Genomic DNA, 23,130 nt, shown 5'->3' on the forward strand with positions numbered 1-23,130 from the left:
CTATCAACCTTGTCTAAAAGAAAAACCTAACCAACGTCCTTCACACACCAACCAGTGCCACGATGCTGAAATCCCACCATGCACGATTCACTTATATAATAAGTTTCTATCCAAGCAAACTCCTACAACTCACGATCGCACATGACCCTAGAATAGCATGATAGCCGAACTCTGGATCCAATTGCAAACTACATCCCAAACCTGATCAAGCACGTAAGCCGAACCAACCCTATTGCCACCTTGAATACCCGTCGTTACACATGAAGAATCACTACCATGTACATAATTGGGAATCCCTAACTCCACATTCACTCGCCACAAAGCCCATACTGGATTGATACTGACCCGATTCTACTAATACCAAAGCTAGTCCAATAAAACTTCCACAATTATTCCCAAGGTTACCGAAAATCTGAGTCCGATAAGAATCAAAAGTTTATTCCACTACTGAGGGGAAACATACCCCAAAGGCTTAGGAAATGTAAGCACACTGCACAAGTAAATTGTTGACGCGTTCCTAACTCCTCAACTGTCGCCTCTTGAATTTCCTTCGGAGAATTTCCCGCTTTCTGGGAGGTTCACCGATTAACGCCTGCCCGACCCTTCTTGAAATCGCAATCTGAACAGCAACAGACAAAACTTTCAATGGATGACGCTCAATCTGAAAATTCCCAATTCTGCTATCAAGCACCGAGATGACACAATTCACACGTTGGGGAGTTTTACCGAACTCCCAACTCACACAAACCTTAAACCAATCAGCCAGTTGGGTTGTCTTTTTTTCTTTCTGACAACGATGTGAAACTTATCCCACTTTCAAAACCGATCCGGCTTCGGCGTTCCGGGACGATTCTCCCCCACTTAGATTCGACTAAGTCCTCACAATACATGGAAGTTGGAGAATTTCCAATCCTTCTCACTTTCCAACGATCGATTTGATGACAACCAACTCTTTCCAACTGGTGCTCCATTACCAGCCAATCCCAAATGATCACATGCTTTTGATAACTAGATGAACACTTCCTGAATTCCCGGGAAACCAACAGTCCCTAAAGCTCGAATGATCCCACACCCAAATCTTGAAGTCCAAAAAAAATAGATGCTCCAACTAATGTCTCAACAACGAGCTACTTCCCTTGGCGCTTTCCTCCACCAATCAATAACGCTTACTAAAATCACTGAATCCTGACAATACTGAATAATCATCCTGTGGGACCCTGTCCGCAGACATCCCATATAATACCCTTCTTCCCAAAGTTCTCCAACAAAGTCTCCCGCCTCGAGCTCTATAAATCATTTCATTCAGGGTTCGCATCCTGACTCACTCACCTGCTCAAACGCCCGCGGCTGAACCGCAGTAGCTGAAACAACCTCTGCCCTAAACCGGGCTACAAACTACTCCCAATACATAGTCTACGATCCCAAAAGTGCAATAGGCCGCGCAATCAATCCCTTCCGCCTGATACAAGAGATCCAAGGCAAACCGAGCCTCACAAAATACTCATGCCACATCGACCCACTTACGCTTACCGGTGCTGAAATAATGTCGCCAATCCCCGCAACCAACTGACCCCGAGCTGGAATACAACCTGATCCTGGGATCACAAGCCTGCTCACTCCTTCGAGCTCGAAAAACTGAAAGGGCACAACCCTTGCCCTGGAAAACGACGTTCCAATCCATCAATCATCCATTCTACTTCCAACTGCAAAATTCAAGCTGATCATAATCGTTACTCCCTTCCTGAGCCCCGCGACCAGCATTTCCGGCTTTGAGCAAAGCCTTTGAGGCCTCAAACCAAAACTCACTAGGTCTGCATCAACAACTCGAATCCATAACGCCACTGGGCTTACAACCGATACCAAGCCCATCCCCATGACTGAGAAGCCACAACCAAAAGATCGACAGGAACAAAACCACTTCCGCCAACCATGGTATCCAACCATGCTACCTTCCCATAACAGCCCTTAAAATTCCCCGACAATAAATTCTCCTGACACTTTTAGTGACCTAACAACTCATGAAGCTCCGCAATACATAGACCAAACAAAACATGCAAATAACCCGAATTTATTTCTCATCCATACTCAATAATATTCCAAGACAAAATAAATACCAATCAGAGACGACTTGACCACAATATTATTACAGAATGGGGTTTTCCAATTACATACCAGAGACTTCTTGCGGCTCGACCTTGACCTCCCAAGGAACGATGACCGCTGGAATCTGAATTCCTTCCGTCCTCAACGTAGGACAACTGGACTTGAAATGACCTGGCTGGTGACAGTGAAAGCATATCTGATCCTTCTTGCAATCCCGTTGCACATGCCCTCTCTCTCCGCACTTGTAGCACCTGAATTTGTGACAAGCAAATCTGTGGGTTCCCCCACATTTGCCACACACTTCCAAACCCTCCTGACTCCCAATACTTAGATTAGTTGTCTCCAACTCTTCGTTCCCTGCTGAAAGTCCCTCCTCCTCTTTCCCAGTTGTGACCCCACCACCGGCACTCCCCCAGTAGTCATCCCGGTAGCAACATCTCTCACAGATTGCAACGCTGCAACTTGCTCCTCGAACTTGGCGATCACCCTGGCGGCGACCCGGTCCACGACACCGAATAATTCTTCTCGCAAAATCTGAGAAACCTCCACGGAAATCATCTCCCGTATCTGATCGACGGACAATACCGGCCTATCCTGGCCACTCGCTCCCGATCCTGATCCGGATCCCGCCTCAAATCGATTTGCCATCACCATACTGAACGTACACCAGGAAGATATCAGATAATCCGCATACACAACGTGGAACCTACTCCCAACCAAACCCTAGGGGGTTGTGACTTCCTTGATACGCGTATGGGTCCTGTGCTTTCAGTAGTACGGGCCCATACTACCTTCCGCACCTACCCATATTTGTCTCAAGTATCACCACAACACCCTACAATATACATATGCATAGCGAGCGCTAAATCCTCGCTTCTAGAGGAATGCTAAATATCTCATAACTGGCCTCCCTGCCTCTCACTACCCACTCATCCACCAACTGCCACACGACCCTCCATTGGTGCCAGTTAACTATTGCATGAATACAATCACATACCGCACGGCTTAAACAATCTTAGACTAAAAGATTTAATCCCACAACGGTTGGACTCAGACAAGAGCTGCGCAGCAGGACCAAATCCCTTACTCTAAGACCATTTAACCCATGTAGCATGTGACTTAGAGTATTCACCCAATAGTTAGTTCACACGCGAAAGAGTCACAAACAATCAATTGAGGTACTCTACATAAGATAAGGCATCAAAGATCAGGCAATTCTAACATACGAGTCCTGAGGATCCCTATCTTATTACTAGCATGCTTTTCTAACATTGCAATATCAATTAACTGTATGGTATTTTGGGATCTACTTACTGGCTCCGGCTGATCGTACACACTGCATCCTCCTATACTTATTTTGAAAACCTTTTGAAAAAAAATCATTTTGAAAATCCTTTCCTTGATTTGAGACTGGAGTTACACGAGTGTTCCTCCAATTCACTCAAACCAAGGCTCTGATACCAACTTGTAACACCCAAAAATTTCAAACCAATTTAAACTTTTAAAACATGTCAAGTTCATCAAAACATTACAACTTTGTTTTCAAAATATTATTTATCAGAGTATTCCTAGAAACATAGATAAAACATGAGGAGCTGTACGATCACGCCTTCGCCTTGCCGCGATCCCCTGATGTACCTGAAACAATAAACTGAAACTGTAAGCCCGAGAGCTTAGTGAGTTCCCCCAAGATACTGATACACTGCACATAACACATATATAAACAACAGCATGTACTGGGTCCACAGCTTTACAGACTGGATTACCCCTGGGCCCTCAGTACGAGTCTGGAATGCCTACCGGGCCCTCAGCTCGTATCTGGAATGCTCTCGAGTCCTCAGTATGAGTCTGGAATGCCTTGCCTGGCCCTCAGCTCATATCTGGAATACTCTAGGGTTTGTTGGCTACCACACGGAGCAGTACAACCTCAACCCATCCCACATAACATGTAACATATAACATAACTACTGAGCATGCAATAATCATATAACATCATAGGTAGTCCTACAGATCTACCTAACTGGAATAACCACTAACATGCAACACTAACTCATACTCAACATCTAACACTGCTAGGATAACATATCCAATGGGCCGGCCTTGGTGCCTTAGACCCCTTAGTATAGTGAGGATAACTCACCTCGCAACTGTCGTCTGAAACAAGAAAGCTCGACTCCCGGATCACCAACACGAACTCCACCACCTATAGTTACCATACAACCCTTTTTCATAAATTTCCAAATTACCAGAATACCCTCAGAAGTCAACTGGTCAACCCTTGGTCAAAGTCAAAGTCCACATTCAAAATCAACAGTCCATGTTGACTCGACTCGTCGAGTGCAGTTCACCGACTCGTCGAGTCCTTCCTGAACTCGATAAGTCGTGAAATCCTTGGTTGGCTCGTCGAGTTCCCCTTTAACTCGCCGAGTTCATACGTGTCCAAAGATTGGGAAAAACCCTAGCCGACTCGCCGAGCCCAAGGCAATCTTCATCGGACTCGCCGAGTTGTTCATCAACTCGACGAGTTCATGACCATCTTCATATGACTCGCCGAGTTGACTATGCAACTCGTCGAGTCCTTGCAGACCTTCATCCATGCAGACACTTTTTAAGCCATGCCAAGGTTCCAGATTACAGATCCAAGCTTCTAAGGCATGTTTATCATGTAAAGTTGCAAACGTTACACGCATGCAAGGCCCTAAAGGCTCTAAATGACCAATCTAAGCTTCTAATGGAGCTTTACACCTTAGGAGAGTCTCATCCTTGCAAGAGCTGGAAACTTTATGGACTTAGGACTCAAAAGAGGTTCAGATTTGAAGTTTCAGCTTCAGATCTAGCTCCCATACCAAAATCCCTTAATGAATAACTAAAGAAAGCCCTAGCCTCCACATATGAATGATTCTAGAAGAAAAGAGGTCAAGGTAACAGCTTATTACCTCCAAGGCCTGCCCAAACTGAAGTAGACTCTGGGTCCACACGAAATCCTTGATGCTAGCCTCTTGATCTACAAGTTTCCTTCACAAAAATCACTTCTCAAAGCTCCAAAACACTCTCCAAGCTCACACTCACGGAAATTAGGGTTTCTGGCTCTCAAGGGGTGATAGAGGACAGTGGGAGGCGCTAATGGTCCAATATATAGGGTTCAAAAACCCTGAAACTTAGGGTTTCCACTGCCAGCTCCTACTCGTCGAGTCCCCCATGCCGACTCGACGAGTCACTCATTAAATGACGTGTCCTGGCCCGCTGCTACTCGACGAGTCACAGCGTCAACTCATCGAGTAGACCTTAAAACATGAAATCTAAATGGAATAATAATGATACCTGACGGTTGGGATGTTACACGAACCAACATAGACTCCAAATCAACTTTCTTCTCAGCTGGTGGTTGCTCTTTTTGGTAAAAACCCCGGCCAATCTGTCTGAATTTCTCCTCCTTTTGTTTCTTGTACTCATCATAAGGCAGCCACTCCTTCTTTGGCTTCCTCCAATCATCATCATACTTGTCCCCACTTGAGTAGCAAACTTGAGCCTTCTTGTTCCCATAATCATCTAAATGGCAATCTTTAGTCAAGTGTGGCCCACTGCATTTCTCACATCCAACTCTTATTACATGAATTGATTGGTCCATTTGGGTCAATCTCTGGTCCATAGTATTGAGCATCGCCATCATAGCAGCCATCTCGTCAGAATGTGCACCCCCACTGCCTTTTGCTCCATCTTGTCTTGGGTTGTGGTACTCACGAGAGTGTCTTGCGAATTCTTCAACTAACTCCTTGACCTCCCTTGGATTTTTCTTTGTCAATGGGCCTTGAGAATCAAGGAGTTGTCTTGTCATTACATTGACCCCATCATAGAAAATAGACATCTCTTGTTGAACATTGAGATCATGTTGAGTACAATTCCTTAACAACCCCCTTGTAGCGCTCCCAAGCTTCGTATAGTGACTCCCCTGGCTGTTGCTTAAAGTTGGCTATTTCCTTCTTGAGTTTAGCTATCTTGGAAGGTGAGCAAAACTGATCTAGAAATTGCTCACGTATTTGAGCCCAAGTAGTGATTGTACCAGGAGGAAGTGCTTTCAACCAGTCTTTTGCAGCTCCCTTGAAAGTGACTGGTAGCATCCTTAGTAAGATGGTGTCTCTGTTAACATTCGAGACATTGAAATAGTCAGCAATGTCGTTGACTTCATCTAGATGCTTAAATGCATCCTCATGATCCTTCCCATAAAATGGGATATCCTTTAGTGCAGTGAGGATATGTCCCTTCAACTCGAATGTGGCAGTGGCAGGTATCGCTGGTTGTACTAAATCTGGACCAACATCTTCACGAATTCGCTTCTTGTAAGCTCCCATTGACATTTCTTCAATGTTTGCCATCTCGTTTCTTGGCTCGTTCTCGGGTTCACTCGTATAAAGTCCAAACTCGGTCTCGGAGTCGTACTCAGATTCGGTTGGGGAAAGGTATTTGATCTAAGCTTTCAACCTTGCTCTTGTTCTTTGAAGATGAACTCGACTCTTCCGTTTTCTTCCCCGACTTCCTTGAGAACACTGACTTGAATTCTTGTAAAGGTGTCTTCTTTGTTGTTTGATCGTCTTTCACGTTCTTATCCTTCTTTTTGTGAAGGGCTGACTCTAGATCTTCAAGAGGTGGCACCAAAGGTGTGTTAGAGCCTCTGGTCATGAACTCCTACAAAATAAACAAAATAAAAACGTAAAACTGAACAAAAACTAATTAAAAACTTCCTACTGACTGGTCACCACGACGTGGTAAAGGCTACCACCTCGTGTTGTCGCAGAAAGGCAGACAGAAAAGAAAAACGAAAAAAAACGAGAAAATACTGAACTCACGTCGTTAGCTTAAGGCTCACGTTGTGAGTCTAGTACTGCAAAAAAAACTAAGCTGTAAAAAGTAACTTTTTGCAGGTTTTACCCCACAAAAAGGATCGATTTATCTAGAGCAAATAAATAACTATCAAATAAGCCGTTCCCCGGCAATGGCGCCAAAAACTTGATACGTGCAATTAGCTACACCTAATTTTAATATTTGTAACCTAACTACCTTACTAAATGAATTGCACCTAGGCAGTGTACCTAGTCAAAATTATAGAATAGTTGGGTAAGTCGGGTGTCGATCACAGGGAATGGTTTTGATTAATTAATTTATCTACTACTAAATTAACCTAATTACTAACAAAGGAAGGGTTTTTATCTGATTTTGCAAGATCAGACGAACTTAACTCAAAGACAAAATTGCAAAAATGGTCCCTGTGGTATGTCAAAACTAGCAACTTTGGTCCAAAATGGGTTTGGCTAGCAAGGATGGTCCAATAGTTTCGTTTTGTTGCAAGTTTAGTCCAAAAATTTTAAAACTTTTTGTAATGACGGATTTGCCCTTGGTATTTTCTCTTTTTCAGTTTTTTTATTACAAAAATCAAAAAAACAAAAAGAAAAAAAAGAAAATATCTCTCTGTCTCTCCTCGGCCTCCCTTTCATCTCCAACTCGTTTATCTCCCTCGTTTCTCACTTCTCCGACGAAGAGAGACACCACAGTCGACTGTGGCAGCTCCTCCGCCTCCCCCTGTCGTGACCCACCACCATCCAACATCCCAAATCCAGATCCACAATGAGTGTTCTTCATTCTTGATTTTGGATCTGAAATAAAACCCAAATCCGAAAGTTGAAGGTAGGTGTGTTCTTGGTTCTAAATTTGAAACGAAGATGAAGAAGGGTAGATCTGAAACAAAATCCACACACAAAACCTTATCTGAATGGAAAACCTACCATCGATTCGAAGAGAAACGAAAACCCACCATTGATTTTGGATCTGAATAAAATCACTACACTTGTTTCCTCCCGTTTTTCTTTCCTGCCGGCGAGAATGAAGAGAAAGAAAGCTGGTGGTCGGAGGGAGTGGCAGCATTTGGTGGCCAGAACTCACAAAAACAGCGGTGGCAGCAAGCTATTTGGGTGGCAGAGCGACGGGAGGAGCTGGGTTTCCTCCTTAGCGGTGCAGTATGACTGGAGAGAGGTAACGAGGGTGGTCAGGTCATGTACGGTGGTGAGAGGTGGCGTTGAGCGACTGGGACGGGCGGAATAAGGCTGGCAGTCGACGAGCTCACATCTGTCTCATTCTCTCGTCATCATTGCAGATTCAAAGGGGGGTGGATGGAGAAAGTCGGGAAAGGCAGTGATTAACGGTGGCAGTCGGCGACTACCTTCCCCCGTCGTCGACTGTGGTGGCTCGGACTGGATATGGTCGAACACCGGTAAGTTGGTGGTGATGTTGGCATACCACTGGTGCTCCATTCTTTGTTTGTGAAACAGGGACGAAAGGAAGAAAGGATATGAATCAAAAGAGAGGGAGTTGTGTGTGTGTGTGAGAGAGAGAGAGAGAGGGAGAGAGAGAGAGAGATATTTTATTTTTGTTTTATTTTTAATTGTTTTTTAATTGTTATAATAAAAGAAAAATGGAAACTAAAATAATAAAGGGCAAATCCATCATTATAAAAAAGTTCATAGGAAATTGGACTAAAATCGCAACAAAACAAAACTATTGGACCATCCTTGCAAGCCAAACCCATTTTGGACCAAAGTTGCTAGTTTTGACATACCACAGGGACCATTCTTGCAATTTTGTCTAACTCAAATTCAATCAATAATTTAGAACACTCTTGTTTAGTTCGAATCCACTTCTTCTTTATGGTTAGCTAACAATTGTGGATTATCAAGTTGGTTATTATGGTATTAGTAATTTAAGTCTAAATTTACCAATATTAAACTAATTCATGTAAAACTATGTATGGTCACACATAATCAAACACAGAATAAGTTGTAGATTATGAATTTACTATGTAAGATTATGCAAACACAATTATGTTCATAATTCATGTTCTCTAGCACAGCCAAATTTATTTACTTCAATTACTATCTAAGATTTTGGTCGATCCTAGCTCTATCAATTCAATGTTCACTAAATCACTAGGTTTCAAGTTCATGTAATTCAATAATCACTAAGCTACACAGAACATGAATTCAAGCAACTAAAGAAACAAATATTAACATGCTAGGTAGTACAAATCAAACACAAGCAAATTACCAACTAAGCAAATCCATTATCAATAAGCTAAACCATAAGTTAGAAGCTTCATCTAGCTAAACAATAGTAGCTAGATTCAACTGCTCATAGCAACTAATAAACAAACACAATTCATAATAGAAGTCATAATGAATGTACCAAACAAATAAACTTTTGATGTACTTTTCTCTCCCTAGGTGATAAAAGCCTCTTCCAGAACTTCTTCTCTCCTCCAAATCGTCTCTAGGTTTGCCTTCTGTCCACCAAAAGTCTCTTTAAGTCGTAATGGACAAGGATATATATAATTTCTGATTTTTCCCCGTTCACGTCGTGAGCCAATAAGTCTCACGTCGTGAATATGAGATAAGCGTATTCGGCAAGGAATCTTCTTCCATCCAGTGCATATCTTCTAGAATTCTCCACTCACGTCGTGAGTCATGAACTATTCACATCGTGAGTACGTCATTTGCTAAATTTTCCATTCTTCTTTCCTTCAAGCCTCCAAAGTTCCATGTTTTGTCAATTTCAGTCCCTATCTTCGAAAATTCTCCTACTTTGGCTGCAAATAACAATTTATCCTTATAAGCACCATAATTATATGCGAATAACCAAAATATTAATAAAAATGTAATTAAATATTGCCTAAAAATATGTATAAATATGGCAATATCAGTTGTAATTGTTCAAAAGTTGAGCAGATGACAGGTTCCAGAACCTTCCTCTGTTGGACGATTTGGAGGCTCCTCGTGGAGCCTTCTGGAAGCCTTCATGAAGATAATCAAGGAACTAGATAACTGTCTTATTTGAAGTAATATTATTTCTAAATGAACCTTAAGAGGATTGCACACAATTGAAGCTAGTTTTCAAGAGACTATTGGATTGATCTAGTTGGATCAAAAGGGTTTGTTTACAATAACAAATCAGTAACACACTTGCGAGTTTTTAGTTAGGCTCACGAGTATGTGTTGTTATCACATGTTATCTGATGATGAACACACCCACGATTTATTGAAATTAGTCAAAAACTACAATTAGGGACAAGTGTGGTCTTTAAGTTATAACACGAATCAAAAGGTATGTTATCCTTCTGTGAATTTCTATTTCTATTTGGGTTTAGAAGTTTTGTTGTTCAATTGTTCAAAAGTTGAGCAGATGACAGGTTCCAGAACCTTCCTCTGTTGGACGATTTGGAGGCTCCTCGTGGAGCCTTCTGGAAGCCTTCATGAAGATAATCAAGGAACTAGATAACTGTCTTATTTGAAGTAATATTATTTCTAAATGAACCTTAAGAGGCTTGCACACAATTGAAGCTAGTTTTCAAGAGACTATTGGATTGATCTAGTTGGATCAAAAGGGTTTGTTTACAATAACAAATCAGTAACACACTTGCGAGTTTTTAGTTAGGCTCACGAGTATGTGTTGTTATCACATGTTATCTGATGATGAACACACCCACGATTTATTGAAATTAGTCAAAAACTACAATTAGGGACAAGTGTGGTCTTTAAGTTATAACACGAATCAAAAGGTATGTTATCCTTCTGTGAATTTCTATTTCTATTTGGGTTTAGAAGTTTTGTTGTTCAATTGTATGTTGCTTCAATAGTGTTATGACATAGATCAAATTAGGTTGCATGTACCCTTAAGAGTATAAGGTAATTTCCGCATTATTACTTGTAAAACCCATCACATACATTGTAGAGAAATTCTATTCTTGAATTTTTGCTATCTTCATGAACTCCCCAATTCCAAGTGAGATCAATGGCTTCAAAGGTTATCTATTAAACATCATATGGTTGTTATTATCTTTCTAGTACATGTATTTGGATCCTCTTGGTGTTTTTGTTAAAATGATCTAAAAATAAACTAGTTATTTTTAAAGTCTTTCGTTTGCCACTAAAATTGTTTTTATAAATTTAAGATTGTTTTTGGTTATCAAAACACATCATATACAACTATATCCATGCGAGTCATCAGAAAACACTCATGAGTGTGCTCATGATTCGTGTTATAACTTAAAGACCACACTTGTCCCTAATTGTAGTTTTTGACTCATTTCAATAAATCGTGGGTGTGTTCATCATCAGATAACATGTGATAACAACACATACTCGTGAGCCTAACTAAAAACTCGCAAGTGTGTTACTGATTCATGGATGGATGTTTTCTAAATCTTACTTCATTTTCAGTTAATTCATTATTAATGTAGGTTTATGGTATGTAAAAAAAACTTAATATCGTTACAAATAACCTAAAAGCGCAAAACATACTCGATTGTATGTGCTTAAGCCGTTGTAGGGATGTCAACGGGGGTTGCATTCCCCGTCCCCACCCCCGAAATTTCCCCATTCCCTCGTCGTAGCCCCGACCCCGACCCCCAAAATTTCTAGCCTCGCCATCCCCGCCCCGCCCCCGAATTCCTGTATTACCCCCGCCCCTCGATTGATTTTGGGCTATATTTTTATTGGGCTAAAAGAAGTTGTTTTTTGGGCTTAAAGAATCTTTTTTTAAGGTTAAAAATAGTTATTTATAACATAATTTGAATGTTAAAAACGAAAATGTTATAAGATCTTAAAAACATTATACTAACAACTTAAGAACATTATTTTTGTTGAATTTTGGAAGCTTAAATCATTTCTATTATATATATATATATATATATATATAATATTAATGGGGCCCTCATGAGGGTTCAGGACGGGACTGCCCACCTCTGTCCCCGCCCGTAAAATTAAAATGGGGGTTAACCTTGCCCCCGTCCCCGCCCCCAACCCCGATTTTTTTAACAAATATCCCGCATATGGAATCGGGGCCCCACGGGTTCGGGGTCCCACGAGACTTTTTGACATCCTAAAGCCGTTGTTGATTGTGAAATGTAGTTAAATAAGAAAGATTAAGAATCACTTACTTGCATAAATGTCAATTACTCCATTGGCCAAAAGATTACATTTATTTGAGTTTCGTTCATATAGAAATCGACTTAATACAGACAAAAATGATCATTAGAACCATTTGTCTCCTAATAGCGACTCATGGTGAATGTAGTCATTATGTTAAATAAGATAAAAAAAAAGTATGTTAGGACCAAAGATACTGTCTTTTTAATGAACAAATCTTATAAGAAAAAAATAATGACTTAAAAGGGTAATATATTTTTTTGATTTGTACACATTTGGTCACTGGATTTTTTCATCCACATTTACCCCGTAAACTTGTTAAACTATACACATGCATTCCTTATGATCGGCTACTCCAGGTAAGCCAGGAAAAATGACTTAATATGATAATATATTTCTCACTTTGTACACATTTAGTCCTTAATATATATATTTTTTCACATTTAGTCCTTAATATGTTTTTGTTATAAAATAAGTCATTATTGTTTTTGTACACATTCAATACTTATGACCAATTTCTTTAGGTTTTTTTCACGACATCCTACGTGGAACAATCATTAATGAGGTGTTTGAGGCTGTTTATGCTTATCTCCATCGCAGACATCGTCTACTTGGTTGCTTAAATCTGGTGGTTTGGCTTAAGTCTTGTGTTCTGAACGTCGTAACTTCTTCATACGATCTCATATTTTAACGATCTTTTATATCCACGCATTCGTATTTGAGTCTACTACAACTTTCGTTAAGATTACTCCCGTTAAAAAATAATATATATTTACTTACGATTTTATAAAAAAACGCTCATACATACATTTATAAAAAACACATGGATATAAAGATTGTAAGTAAAAATATATTATTTTTTAAAATGAGTAATCTAAATGAAAGTTGTAGTAGACTCAAATACAACGTGTGGATATAAAGATCGTTAAAATCCGAAATCGTATGAAGAGGTTACGATGTTCACAATACAAGATCTAAGCAACCAAGCAGTCGAGGTCGCGGTGGCCATAAGCATCAACAACTTCGAACACCTCATTAATGATTGTCCCATATAGGATGTCGTGAGGAAAAACTAAAGAAAACGGTCATAAGTATTGAATATGTACAAAAACAACAATGATTTATTTTACAATAAAAAAATATTAAGGATTAAATATGTAAAAAAAAATTATTAAAGACTAAATGTGTATAAAATGAGAAATATATTGCTCTATTAAGTCATTTCTCTCGGTTTACCTGAAGTAGTCGGTTATAATGACTGAATGTGTATAATTTAACAAATTGAAATGGTAGATATGAACGAAAAAAACTCAGTGACCAAATATGTACAAATAAAAAATATATTACATTTTTAAGCAATTATAAAAATAAAAAAAAAAATCTTATGTTGGGTTTTTTAATGATTAATATATAAAGAAAACTTTGAGTTCTATTTATTAGGATATAAAATTATCGAAGTTTTCTAGACTAACAGTATCAGATGTTGTCATTTTTCGTTAAGATCAAGATTTCAAGTCTCGAAAACATAAATGAAATTAAAAATAGTTTAGGAGTATGTTAAAAAAAAAAGGTAAAAAATTAAATAAAATTATCGAATGGGTATTTTGGTCCGTGAAGGGCAAATCCCACACAATGACGGGAGAAATAGCGAGACTCGCATTGAAATCGTCTGAGATTCAGTCATCCAAAACTCAAAAAGAAAGGAACACAAGCAAATCTACCATAATCTCAAATGATGGGGTTTGCAATGGGATGTTCTCCTTCTTTACACTCCTCAACTTATCACTCTCTTTTCCCTTCATTTTCATCTTCGTCACAGCCCCTTTTCTTCTACTCTTGCCAAAGAAAACCACATAATTTCAATAAGAGAAGAAAAATTCATGCTTCTATGCAACACCATGACCCCAACGAAGACGATTTCTGCCAGAGAAGAGCGATTCTTTTTATGGGTGTTTCTGTTCTTCCGTTCTTGAATTTAAAAGCAAGAGCTGTTGAAAATTCCGCTACGGATGAATCAGGTATTCTTGATTTCCAATTCCCTTTTAAAAATTGAACACATTTGTTCTTCTTCTCTAATCTACTTGCGAAATGTATCTAGGGTTTTACATTTATTAGCTTGATTTGGGATAATTTGGTGATTTGGTAAAATGGGGTCTTGAATCTCGACCTGCAGTGTTATTTCAAAGGAATAATAGTAGCGTTGTGATTTCCTTCAAGAATAATGAAGTAATTGTTCTTATTTACCCTTAAAAAAAATTCCCGAAATTCCAACTTCAGCTATTACGTTTGTATCTTTGATGGGGTTATACATGGGTGTATCTTGAAAACTGGCATTGTAGCTTATTTGTTGAATCAAGAAGTGTAATGAAAGTTAACATAAGCCATAAGGGATTAAGGGTAAGTCAAGAATTTGATGGCTTTCCCTCAAACGTAAAGAATAAGAGAAATAAATAAAACAAAAGCTAAATGGTTTGGTTAATGAAAAATTAAATTGCAATCGACTAATTCTTTTCTTGATTATGTTATTTCAGAAGAGTTTGCAAGGGCACAAGAACGAAATCAAATAGCCGAGGTCCAATACTATGCTAATTTAATGTTGAAATTTAAACAAGAATACATACATCATCTTGTTAAAATTATATTCTTATAATGTCTGAAACACTTTTAAATGATTTCCTTTGTTGCCCCTTAGGCACCAACTAATGTAGATTCATCACCAAATCCCTTTATTACTCTTTCAAGTGGACTTGGCATAGTTGCTTCAGGTGTTCTTGGTGCCTTTTATGCATTGGCTCAGAAGGAAAAGTCAGCCGACATGATGACTATAGAATCTGTAAGCCTTAAATTCTCATGTTATTTATGATCTTGAACACTTTTACACAATGAGACTTCCAAAAAGAAGATTTTATGGGTGTTAATGCTTTAAAATAAACTTGTAATGTATTTAAAAGTGAATGAGAACGTTTTCTTATATGTTATGAGAAATACCCATGAGAAAATTATCATTTTATTAGGGTTTTGTGTAAGACTTCATCTTCATGCAACAAAAGTAAACCAATTTATAGCAGTGAGATTTGCGTTGCATACGGAAGACATTTCTATATTTGGGTATTTGTTTTTCAAATGTCACTCAGAAAAACTGTTTCTTTGACCTCAAATGTCAAAATAAACTTATATTTCTAACAAAGCCGTATAATCACACAGATGAAAACCAAACTGGTGGAAAAGGAAGCTGCACTTGTTTCAATGCAGAAAAACTTTGAGTCAAAACTGCAGAACGAAAAGGAAGAAAAAAACGAACAAATTAGAAAATCGAATCAAGAGAAGCAATCTTTAATGAGCCAATTAAGTTCAGCAAATAGCACGATAAAGGGGTTAGGACAAGAGCTTCAAAAAGAGAAGAAGGTCATCCAAGATCTCAATAACCAGATCGAAGGTCTTAATGCTGACCTCAAAAAAGCGTTTGATGATAAAGAAGACCTCAAAATGCAGGTGAAAGATAAGCTTTTCTCCATTCAAGTGCTTCAAGAACGGATAAATTTGCTTACATCTGAAATCAAAGATAAAGAAGACAATCTTGCAAATTTAAGCTCAACCCTTGAAGCCAAAGAATCCGAGTTCAAGAAACTGAGTTCTGTGTATGAAGAAACATGTGTTGAATTAGGTGGTTCAAATTCGGAAATCGAAAGGCTAAAACAAGAAATCTTTAAACTTGAGAAAGAATTAGAATTGAAGAGTTTGAATGTTGATGATCTGAATGCAGAAATTCGATCTTTATGTGATGCAAAAAACGTTATTAGTGAAGAACTGGAGTCTGTTAGGAAGGAGTACAGTGATTTGAAGCTCTCTTCAGAACAGAAATCGGCTTCTGATGCTAAGCTTTTGAAAGAAAGGGAAAAGAAACTCGAAGAGCTTAAAGAACAGCTCGAGTCTTCTTTGACCAATGTGGAAAAAAACGAAGAATTAATCAGCTTTTTGACGAATGAAAGGGATGATTTGAGGAAAAGATTGAATCTGGAAAAGGGTAAAGTCGAAAATCTTGAAGAGGAGCTTCGTGAGGTTCAGAGGACATTAGGCGACACAAGAAACGAGGCTGCTGAGCTGGCGGGACGTCTAGAAATCTCCGAGAATACATGTAAGGAGCTTGAAGGAGAGGTTTCGAGGGTTCAAATCGAGTATTCTGAAGCTAAACAAGGATTACATGATAACATCGATAAACTGAAACAAACTGTTGAAATGTTGGCTGAAGAACTCGCCGGAAGTAAAGACGTTTCGGAAAGAACGAAGGAGGAATTGAAGAGGGTGTCTGGTGAACTTGTAGAAGCATCTGAAACACGCGATGATTTGAGGGAAGAACTGGTGGAGACGTATAAGAAGCTTGAAATTGTGAGCAACGAGGTTAAAGAAGAAAGGAAGACGATCGGTGATTTGACTAAAAAAGTCAACACTCTAGAAACTGAGATTTTGAAAATTAGGGATTCAAAAAAGTCGGTGGAAATGGATTTGGAAGAAGCGACGAGAGCTCTAGACGAGATGAATAAGAACACGGTGATTTTATCGAGGGAATTGGAGATCTCAAAGGGTAAGATTTCTGAGCTTGAAGACGAGAAGGAAGTTTTGTATAATTCCATTAATGAACAGAAACATGCGATTCAAGAAGCTCGAGAAAACATGGAGGATGCTCATGGAATCATTGTGAAATTGGGAAAGGAACGGGAGAGTTTGGAGAAGAAAGGAAGCAAACTTGAGAAGGAAATGGCGGCTGCTAAGGGTGAGATTTTGCGATTGAGAAGTGAAATGAATTCTGGAGAAAAGGGGAATAAGAATAGAAGTGAAGGAAATGCAGAAAAGGGGAATAAGAGTGGAAGTGACGATGAAGGTGCAGGAGTTGTGAAGAAAGGTGGGAGGAGGAAGAAGGTTGTATCACAACAGAAAGAATCTTGAAGGGGGGTTTTGGGCATTTACTTAAAAGTTGAGGGGAGGTATCTGTAATATTTGATTCTTGGAGGGTTAATCATAGTAGAGGTAGCATTTGTAATTTTCAGAACAATTGTCATTAAAAATAAAACATTAAAAAAATAAAAATTGTTGCAGTTTGCCAACATAGCAACCTGATTGATTGGTTCATATGTATAGTTTTCAATATATGCTGTTTTAATGAGACTATATTATACAAAAATTGTCATTTGTAATTTTCAGAACAATTGTCATTAAAAATATAACATTAAAAAATAAAAATTGTTGCAGTTTGCAACATAACAACCTCTGATTGATTGGTTCATATGTATAGTTTCAAATATCTCTTATTTTGAAAAAGTTGCAACCCAACCAAAACAACAGTAGATTGACAAGAGTTGTTTCTACATGAGTAATACGAACAAAAAAAAGAAACGAAAAAACATTACTCGACCACAGTGGGAGTCGAACCCACGACCTTTTGATCCGAAGTCAAACGCGCTAATCCACTGCGCTATGCGGTCGTTCGTGTCTATATCAGAGATTTTATTCGTTTTTAAGTGCCACTCTAGTGCATGATTTTTTTTTTTTTTTTTTTTATCGACAGTTCGACACCTTCATCTTTCTAATGACTAATCCACGTGATTCATGTGAAAGCCCGCTCCAATAGAAAATCTCTTCCTTTTGAGAAGCAAGCATGACTCATGACCCATGCTTAATTTTTTTAATAGTTAACTAAACATAGATGAAGGTAATAACTAAATCAGTATAATTTATACATGTACAACAAATATAAGTTTTAAACACACCTTCAAACAAAAAAGATAATTTTTGAAAGTTTTTGTATATTTCATTAAGAACAAATTCAATAAAAATACAAAATTGGATTTATAACACACTTGATGCTTCACCATTGTGAGATACTATAACATTAAAAACACAGAAAAATTCTTACAAAAAAAACTGCATCCTAAGAATATTTGTCAGGTCACGATCATCAACAACTTTTTCACTCAATGTATATGTTTTTATGTAAAGAGGGTAGAATATGTCTCATGTATGATAATCAAATTTGTTTGTCTACCCTGCATTAGATATTGTACTGTTATAGCATACATTATAATATCTTATTGTAACACAGTTTTATAGGACTTGAAAGTGATAATTAAGTGAAGGAATTTGTAGTGTAAAATGGAACTGATGTGTGCTTATAATAAGATAATATATGTTATTCGTGAAGGTATGTTGCCCTCATATGTAATGTAAGATGTTTCGATTGCTGTTGATGGTAAAGATACATTATCGTATCCCAACTATTGCATACATTGGAATAAAGTATTATGATGTATTAAGGGGGTGTTTGGGATTCCTTTTTGAAGGGAAAAGTCCTTTTTTAAAAGACATTTTTCCAAAAGATGTTGTATAAAAAGTGTTTGTGATTCCTTTTTGCTTTTCCACCCTCAAAAGTTCAAAAAGACAAAAAGTCACGGATGTATGACTTTTGCAAATGCTAGTTTTTGTGCTTTGGTAAAAGTTGGTTTTAAAAGGACTTTTCCATTTACCAAACAACTTTTGGACTTTTCTAACTTTTTGGAAAAGTTAAAAGTCAAAAAGCTGATTTAAAAGGAAAAACAAACACCCCCTAAGTATGTTAAGACTCTAAGTAATATTAAATAATATGGGTAAGATGATATTTATGAAGTATATTCCGAAGTAGATAATGTTTGAAAGAGACTTCATGTAACGACCAAACTTTTCTCAACTAATATTTTAGGGATTATCAAAGTTTTCTAACAAATGCGGAATTCTATAACTCAAATAAAACAATTACATCCCAGGCAATATTTGGGTTTACAATAAACATAACTAAAATATAAGGCAACAAGGAAAAATACAAAGAAATAAATCTACTTCTAGTCCAAGTCCTTGTGCTCCTATTTTCACACATACAACGACTGCACTTGAACCTGCAAAACATGGAAATATTTACATACATCATACCATAGGTATGGTGAGTTATATTCTTTCTATTTTCATGTAAATCATCTTCTTCTTCTTATCTTTCTTTCTTTACACATTCTAACATTCTTTTTCTCTCCATTCTCATACTCTGTAAGTCTAATCTCTTTTTTTCTTTTAACTATTCTTTCTCTTTACATACTTTTTCATTCTAATCTTTCCTTTTCATCTCATCCACTTTCTTAGCCTCTTCTCAGACTCGTCTCATACTCTATTCATACTCTATCCTCACCTCTTATCATCTCATCTTGCATCCTTCTCATGCTCTATTCTTCTTTGTCTTTATCTCCCTCATATTCTTCTCACTTCATCTCTTTTCTTGTCCCTTACTCTTATCTCATCTCATCTTTTTGCTCTCCGCATAACCTACATATGCTCTTCTCATACCCTACTCATGCTTTTCTCATACATCTTACTCTTAGCATACCTTCTCGTACTCGTCTTACACTTACCTCTATATTCTCAACTTCTCATGCCTTATCATTCTATTCTCAACTAGGCCCAATGGTCCAATCTCATATGATAATGTCATCTATTTTCTAAGGGAAACAACATCCTACTAAGGTTATTGGATACACTCATCTGGACTTGCTCCCCTCTCTTTGGATCCCTCGTGGATCCTTAAACATTCTTCTTCTCTTGAATCTCTCATGGATTTCTTACCCTTAATCTCTCATAGATCACATAAAGTACTTTCAAAGAACTCTCTTATCTTGTTCCTATAACATCTGGTTTCTGGTTAGTATTTAAAATCATAATTCATTCACTTTTATAGAGAAACTCGACGAGTTGGTAGCCCCAAACTCGTCGAGTAGATATTTTCAGGACCGTGAATTTTTAAATGACCAACTCGACGAGTTGGGAGGCCTCAATTTGACGAGTTGGCTGGCAGATATGAAACCCTAATTTTTGGTGTTTGCACCCTATTTAAACGTCTTAAACCTTTTCTATTGGCCTCATTTCCAACCTCCACTGTCCCAAACCCTAAATCTCGAGACCCTAATGCTATTGTGAGTGTTTGTGAGCCGTTTCAAGTGTTTTAGTGTGTGTTTTGAATCCATTGGAATAAGGAGAAGCTTGAGGACACAATAAGGAGTTTATAGATCCAGAATCATTGCTTCATCCACGGCATTTTGTTGGTATAAAGCTTGAACCTTGCTTTGTGGTCATTTAGATCTCCATTTTTGAAGTTCCTTGCTTATTTTGGTCCAAATGATATGACTCTTGGGATTTGGACGTCCCAAGTGGAGAACACTTCAGATCTAGGGCCTTAAGGGGTTTTCATGGCATAAATGTGCCAACTTTATGGCGATGGAAGTCCCATGCAACCTCTAGACCAACATTTTGGTATTTTGAAGCTTTTATGGCCATGCATGTGGATAAAGTTTAAGACTTTACGTGATCATTTAGTCCCTAGAGTCCAGATCTATGATCTCATGGTCTATCTTCTAGTTTTGATGGTGTTTGGATTAAGAACTTGGCCTTTTTGGGTTAGGGTTTGAGCTTAATCCATTTAGGAAAAGTATCAAGGGGTAAAATTGGAAACTTTACCCTTCTAGAGGCATTTCAAGTCTAGATCTGGAAGATGGGACTTGGATTTGAAGGATAAGGGTTTAATGCATTAAGAGGGATGGACAGAGTGAGGAACTCGATAAGTCCACAAGGGAATCGACGAGTTGTATTGGGGAATTCCCAATTCTGTGAATAGGGAAGAACTCGACGAGTTCATGGAAGAACTCGACGTGCTAGATCGCGATTTCACGCTTCTGTGATTTATGGGAACTCAGCGAGTTGAAGGGTAAACTCGACGAGTTGAGTCAACTCAGAATGTTGACTTTGACTTTGACCTAGGTTTGAGTTTGACCATAGTTGACCCTAATAGTGTATGAGTATGAAATGACAGCTAAGGGATTGTTTGGTTCAGGGACTGAGCATAACTGATTTCGGGGCAGAGACATTTCAGCTATCATCCGACATTTGAGATGAGTTTCCTCCTGGTTTGAACGGGTTTAAGGCACCAATGTCGGTCCGTATATAGTATGTATGATGATTAGCAGCTAAGTGTGGTCAGGGCTCGTATCTTAGCATTATTTAAGTATGGATATGAATTGGTAGATTTTGGTTATACTTATTGTCTGTGTGATACTTGTATGTATGCTTAGATAGCGGAGTGTGGGCGAGGCTCGTATATCCTAGATAGTGGAGTGTGGGACAGGCCCGTATCTATTAGTTAGAGGAGTGTGGTCGGGGCCCGTACCTCTTAGTTAGTAGAGTGTGGGCGAGGCCCGTATCTCATAGATAGCTGAGTGTGGGCGAGGCCTGTATCTCATAGTTAGCCGAGTGTGGGCGGGTACCCGTATCTCCTTGAGTGTGGGCAGGGCCCATATCTCCTAAATGTATGTTATGTGTATGGTATGTGGTAGTTTGAGGGAAATTCACTAAGCTTCGTGCTTACGGTTTTCAGTTTTGGTTTCAGGTACTTCCGGTAGCAAAGGGAAGAGCTCGGGATGACTGCAGTGCACAGACCGTTATGTTTAGCCTGGGATGATTACTCTGATGTTTTTTATTTGGAAACTATGATAATAATGTTTTGAGATATTTTGACTAATGTTCCGATGAAATGTTTTGATAACTATGGTTTTATTTGGTAATATAAAATGAAAATTTTGGATCGTATTTTTGGGATCGTATTTTGCATGAAGCGGGATGTGGCCTGGTTCGTGGAACGGTGCTTCACTTGTAGGATAGTCAAGGCCAAGCACCAGCGCCCTCATGGCAAGATGTAGCCGTTGGAGATTCCCGTGTGGAAGTGGGAAGACATCACTATGGATTTCATCACAAAACTTCCCAGGACCGCACGTAGAGTGGATTCGATTTGGGTCATCGTTGATCGGTTGACCAAGAGTGCACATTTTATCCCGATCCAGGAGAGTATATCGGCTGAGAAACTAGCCGAGGTAGTGGCACGTCATGGAGTGCCGGTTTCGGTTGTGTCAGACCGAGATGTCCGTTTCACTTACAGAGTTTGGAAGAGGTTCCATGACGAGATAGGTACTCGTCTTCACTTCAGTACAACTTTCCACCCTCAGATGGACAGACAGAGTGAGAGGACGATACAGACTCTTGAGGATATGCTACGCGCACGTGTCTTGGATTTTGGTGGGAGTTGGGATACGTATCTTCCGTTAGCGGAATTTTCGTATAACAACAGTTATCACGCTAGCATACTCCCTTCGATATGCTCTACGGGAGGAAGTGTAGGACCCCAATCTGTTGGTGCGAGGTCAGTCAAATAGTCATGGGGAGTACTGAGGTGGTACTTAAAACCATGGAGAAGATCCAGCAGGTCTGGAGTAGGCTCCAGACTGCTCAGAGTCGGCAGAAAAGCTACGCCAACAAGCGTCGGTCAGACTTGGAGTTTCAGGTGGGTGACATGGATCTCCTGAAGGTGTCACCTTGGAAAGGTGTCATCCGGTTTCGGAAGAGGGAAAAGCTGGGTCCCAGGTACATCGGTCCGTTCATGGTTATAGCTCGGGTGGGCCGGGTTGCGTATCGACTGGATCTGCCAGCCAAGCTGAGTCAGATCCACAGTACTTTTCATGTCTCCCAGTTGCGGAAGTGCTTAGAGGATGATTCCACAGTTGTGCCTTTGGAGGATATTCAGGTGGACGACCACCTGGATTACATTGAGAGGCCAGTAGCGATTCTGGATCGTGTGACAACCCGAAACTTTGTCTGTTTCCGTTACGCGATTTCCGTTAATAAAATTTCGAATTCATTAACTTTTCCGTCAAACTTCTTGGTTTAGAAAATAATCTAGTTATTTATATAATTAAATTATTTACGAGTCGGAACCAAAAATCGCGCGGACACCCGAATATCTCGAAAAATCAATCAAATCTGGCCTAAGTGAGTTTACAACCGTAAACTCGTTTACGACCGTAAACTCGTTTACGGTCAGCAAAGGGTGGACCCCCCACAACCGACCACAAAACCACTATAAATATGAGACCTCCACCTTCATTTGAACATTTCTGGCCAAAAACTCTCTCCTTCTCTCTCTAAGAACCTTGACCGTAAACAC

The 23,130-nt window shown here is 39.0% G+C and overlaps 1 protein-coding gene and 2 non-coding genes across 3 annotated transcripts; 2 read left to right on the forward strand and 1 right to left on the reverse strand.

The window, feature by feature from the left end:
• The first annotated feature begins 5,984 nt into the window (after positions 1–5,984).
• Positions 5,985–6,092, forward strand: LOC145110306 (small nucleolar RNA R71). Its single transcript, XR_013709689.1, has one exon. It is a non-coding gene; the product is annotated as a small nucleolar RNA R71 (small nucleolar RNA).
• Positions 6,093–13,703: 7,611 nt separating this feature from the next.
• Positions 13,704–17,173, forward strand: MFP1 (MAR binding filament-like protein 1). The gene is made up of 4 exons (XM_079045101.1): positions 13,704–14,089; positions 14,603–14,643; positions 14,764–14,904; positions 15,276–17,173. Exons 1-4 carry the CDS (start codon positions 13,804–13,806, stop codon positions 17,013–17,015), a joined length of 2,208 nt encoding a protein of 735 aa, XP_078901227.1. The 5' UTR covers positions 13,704–13,803; the 3' UTR covers positions 17,016–17,173.
• Positions 17,174–17,477: 304 nt separating this feature from the next.
• Positions 17,478–17,551, reverse strand: TRNAR-UCG (transfer RNA arginine (anticodon UCG)). The gene has a single exon. It is a non-coding gene; the product is annotated as a tRNA-Arg (tRNA).
• Between the last annotated feature and the right edge of the window lie 5,579 nt (positions 17,552–23,130).

The sequence above is a fragment of the Lactuca virosa genome, chromosome 4 (genome assembly GCF_052849685.1).
Source record: "Lactuca virosa cultivar CGN04683 chromosome 4, Lactuca_virosa_CGN04683_v6, whole genome shotgun sequence".
NCBI lineage: Eukaryota > Viridiplantae > Streptophyta > Magnoliopsida > Asterales > Asteraceae > Lactuca > Lactuca virosa.

Bases quoted from the DNA above. Each gene is read 5' to 3' on its own strand.
- MFP1 (XM_079045101.1), top strand. From the start codon at position 13,804: ATGATGGGGTTTGCAATGGGATGTTCTCCTTCTTTACACTCCTCAACT. The intron at 14,090-14,602 runs GTATTCTTGATT...ATGTTATTTCAG, and splicing joins TTCCGCTACGGATGAATCAG to AAGAGTTTGCAAGGGCACAA. The intron at 14,905-15,275 runs GTAAGCCTTAAA...ATAATCACACAG, and splicing joins ACATGATGACTATAGAATCT to ATGAAAACCAAACTGGTGGA.